The following is a 4247-nucleotide window of genomic DNA, read 5'->3' on the forward strand; positions in this document are numbered from 1 at the left end:
ATATATATATATATATATATGTATGTATGTATGAGACAGATGAGTGACAACCTGGCCACTGGTGGTGGTGTTACACACCATACTAATCATATCTGTCGGGCATGTGGAAGAGAGTGTAATTCGGCCGGAGGACTTAAACGACATGCAAAGGTACATGAAGCCCAGTTACAACTACAGCCGGCTACTGCCGGTAAAGGTTTTAGTTGCCAATTCTGTACAAGACATTGTAGATCTTTAGCAGGGCTAAAAAGTCACATTCGATCACAGCACCAATAACAGTTAAGCTTCGTGCTATGGCCATACTCGATAATGAGGGGGCAGCCATCATATATATATATATGTTTATATGTGTATATATATTAGGTTGTCCCAAAAGTTCGTAAACACTTGCGAAAATTGAATTTTTACTCGCCAAGTACTAACAAAAACAACAAAAATTATTCCTCAAAATAAAGACCATTATTTTCCAAGACTTTCTACGAACTTTTGGGACAACCTTATATATATGTATATGTATATACATGTGTGTATATATGTATATATATTTTATTTTTTTTAAACGAAAAAGCATGTGTGTTTTCTGCAATGATTTGAGAAGTGGTGACAAATTACAATTCCGTAATCATCATTTAACATCCGCTTCCCATGCTGGCATTGGTTGGTCTGTTTATCCAGGGCTGGTAAGCTAAGGGACTGCACCAGACTCCAGTCTGATTTGGCATGGTTTGTATGGATGGACACCCTTCCTAACGCTAACCCCACTCCAAGAGTGTAATGGGTGCTTTTGTATGCCACTGGCACAGGTGCCAGCTGTGTGACACCAGTATCTGCCATGACTACAATTTCACTGGGCTTCATGGGTCTTCTTCTCAAGCACAGCATATTGCAAAAAGTCTCAGGTCATTTGTCATTGCTGCCCATGAGGCCCAGCACTCAAAAGGTGCTTGTCTTGAATTAAAAATTCTTTATTGCCCACGAGGGGCTAAACACAGAGAGGACAAACAAGGACAGACAAACGGATTAAGTCGATTATATCGACCCCAGTGCATAACTGGTACTTATCTAATCGACCCCGAAAGGAAGAAAGGCAAAGACTTGTCTTGAATTAATCATGCATTATCTCACAGCTTTGAAATTTCTAAGATGGGATCATTTAGCTTTAGAATGACAATGTAGGATAAGTGTGAGAGGCCAGATCTGACCAGTTTCAACATAAAGCAGCAGGTAGGATATTTGGGGCCAGACATGGCTAGTTTAAAATGTTCAAGTCTCAAAATAGCTTTTGGTATTGTCATTTTTTTGCAGGCTTACCCCAGCTTAAAACCACTCTCTGCATGGACTCGGGACCTTGTGTTCCGTATTGAGCAGCTAAACAAGTGGGCACAAACAGCACGTCCTCCAACTATATTTTGGCTGTCGGGGTTCACTTTCCCGACCGGGTTTTTAACTGCAGTCCTCCAGACATCTGCCAGGCAAAACAATGTAAGTTCCTTCCTTATGACTATATTTGCAGAGGTACACATACACACACGCACAAACACAGAGGCATGCACACACACACACACTCTCTCTCTCTCTCTCTATCCACTATTCCACTAGATTTACCAAACGTCATTTTGTTTGCAGATTTCTGTTGATTTGCTGTCGTGGGATTTTACAGTTATGACGGTCGGGGATTCCAATATCACAGGACCTCCCAAGGTATGTAATGGATGCCTATATTCGTTATTATTATTATTATTATTATTATTATTATTGTTGTTATTATTATTAAAGAACACAAACTGACAGAATCGTTAGCACACCAGGTAAAGTGCTTAGCTGTATTTCGTCTGCCACTACGTTATAAGTTCAAATTCCACCAAGGTCGACTTTGCCTTTCATCCTTTCGGGGTTCATAAATTAAGTACCAGTGAAACACTGGTATCTATGTTATTGACTAGTCTCCTCCCACAAAATTCCAGGCCTTGTGCCTATAGTAGAAAGGATTATCTCCAGCTTAGCGAAGGCAGAAGTATTGTTTTCATTTGTGTTTGTTTGTTTGTCCATGGACAAGATATCTCAAGAACCGCTGGATGGATTCAGATGAAACTTTCAGGGATGTTTGGCCTTGTGACTGGCACGAACTGATTAGATTTTAGGATTGATCTGGTACCAGACAAGGATTCTAGATTATTTTTTTATATTGCTATTTACTTCTCTTGTCTTGTAGATATATATATATATCCTTGTCTTTTTCTGTGTATCTTTCTGTCGAAGAGCGTAGGCTTGAAACGTAAAAGACTTTTTCTATTCCTGAGCACTATACTAATACATTTGTTTGTTTGTACACCACCTGCCTTCATCTTTTGTTTATTTTCGTAAACTTTCCCTTTATATATATATATATATATATATATATATATATATATATATATATCTGACTGGCCTGGTGCAGCCTCCGGGCTTCCCAGACCCCAGTTGAACCGTCCAACCCATGCTAGCATGGAAAGCAGACGTTAAACGATGATGATGATATATATATATATATATATATATCCTTTAAAATCACCTGGTTGTGTCAATAAAGTATCTCCTCTGTTTATTATTTAAGTCTACAGCGATTCATCTAATGTTGGAGTGGAAAATGTCACATGACAGAATCCTGTCCACTGATTGGATGGCACTTAATAAACAACGTTTTGTGTCATCGAGACAACTAGAGTTGTCTCACCACCTCCTTCTCATCCTTTTTCTTCTCACTCCACCTCTTCTTCAGGACGGTGTTTATGTGAAGGGGTTATATTTGCAAGGAGCCGGATGGGACCAGAGAAATGCCTGTCTCGTTGAAGCTTTGCCCATTCAGTTAGTATGTCCAATGCCGTCGATTCACTTTAAACCAGTAGAAAATAAGAAAAAGAGCTTAAAAGGTGAATATCTTGATTTTTTTCTTTTTAAATTCCTTCATGTATATACCTCATTAGTATTCATGCCTCATTAATATTCAAAGTGATACCCTTAAAGCCAGAAACTTTTCAGCAACCCCTCCCCTCGTATATTAATTACTAACTTTGTTATGGCAATTAATTAAATAACGATAATTAGTTGCTCTGTCTCTCATGCCTAATGTGATTTCTTTGCAGGGATCTACACGTGTCCTTGTTATTATTATCCGAACCGTGCTGGCACCTCTGATCGAACATCCTTCATCATACCAATTGATCTGAAAGCTGGAGACAGTTCACCTGACCATTGGACAAAAAGGGGCACAGCCCTCTTGATGAGTCTGGATTATTAAGTGAGATTAACGAGGAATTTTATTACATAACTAATTATTTCTAATCAGTTTATACTTATAAAGGATCTAATTATTCTTAATTATGGAGTGGTTGTTGCTTAAGCCTCCCTCCTAAGTTGGCCCCTTATCAAGCAGATTTATGCTGAGAAGCATTCCAGGCCCTCCAGCCATGACCATCCCACTTTACTTTTCGGATAAAGTGCACCCAGGATTATATCCAATGTGGATTGACTGCTTTTTCTAGCAACCTTAACAACCATGTCAAGGCTCACCTACTGGTTTCTATCATTCATGGCTGACTGAGATAGTTTTTAAAAAAAGAAAAAAAAAAGAAAAAACACGTTTATAAAGAGATTTCATAATTTATGAAAATTTTGTAAACAAAAAAAAAAAAATGTTAATTCCAGAGTCATTTGCCAAGTGAATGAATTTGGGGTAACGGGTGGGTGAAAACAATTGCATCATAGTAAAGCCAGTGTGTGTGTGTTTAATATCTATGATGATATATTCAATTTGTTACTAATATTTTGTAATTATAATGATATTAATTTTAAATAAAGTGTTTTGTTATATCTAAACCTGGTTGCCTATGTTTCAGTCTCTTAGATTAAGATATTTCATCTGAAAAGATTGTGTCAAGATGCTCTCTCTCCAGTTATCTTTATATATAAAAGTGAAGTTGTGTGTCTGTCTCCTACGATTTAGATTCCTTACTCCCACATTTTGCGGTGCAGTTTAACCAAAACCGGGTATCTTATAGTCGTGATTCATATCGAGCCCTTCTGGGTATTAGCGCGCGTCTACGATGAGTCTATGATTTTAAAAAAATTTACCATCATTTTTTTCCATTTTAATGCATTTTTTCGCTATTATATAAGGGAAGTAACTCTCTAAAAATGTCTACGATGAGTCAACGATTTTTTAAAAAATTTACCATCATTTTTTTTGCTATTTTTTGGCTATAACTCTC

General features: G+C 37.5%; 1 protein-coding gene across 1 annotated transcript in view; it reads left to right on the top strand.

The window, feature by feature from the left end:
- LOC115224528 (dynein heavy chain 2, axonemal-like) overlaps nt 1-3589 on the top strand; it is a 211781-nt gene extending 208192 nt beyond the window's left edge. Inside the window, exons 80-83 of the mRNA XM_036513449.1 lie at nt 1306-1482; nt 1627-1701; nt 2759-2909; nt 3123-3589. Coding sequence (XP_036369342.1) covers nt 1306-1482; nt 1627-1701; nt 2759-2909; nt 3123-3277 — 558 coding nt within the window. The 3' untranslated portion in view covers nt 3278-3589. The remainder of the gene's footprint in view (nt 1-1305; nt 1483-1626; nt 1702-2758; nt 2910-3122) is intronic.
- Nucleotides 3590-4247: the final 658 nt, after the last annotated feature.

The sequence above is a fragment of the Octopus sinensis genome, linkage group LG25 (assembly GCF_006345805.1).
Source record: "Octopus sinensis linkage group LG25, ASM634580v1, whole genome shotgun sequence".
In the NCBI taxonomy this organism is placed as follows: domain Eukaryota; kingdom Metazoa; phylum Mollusca; class Cephalopoda; order Octopoda; family Octopodidae; genus Octopus; species Octopus sinensis.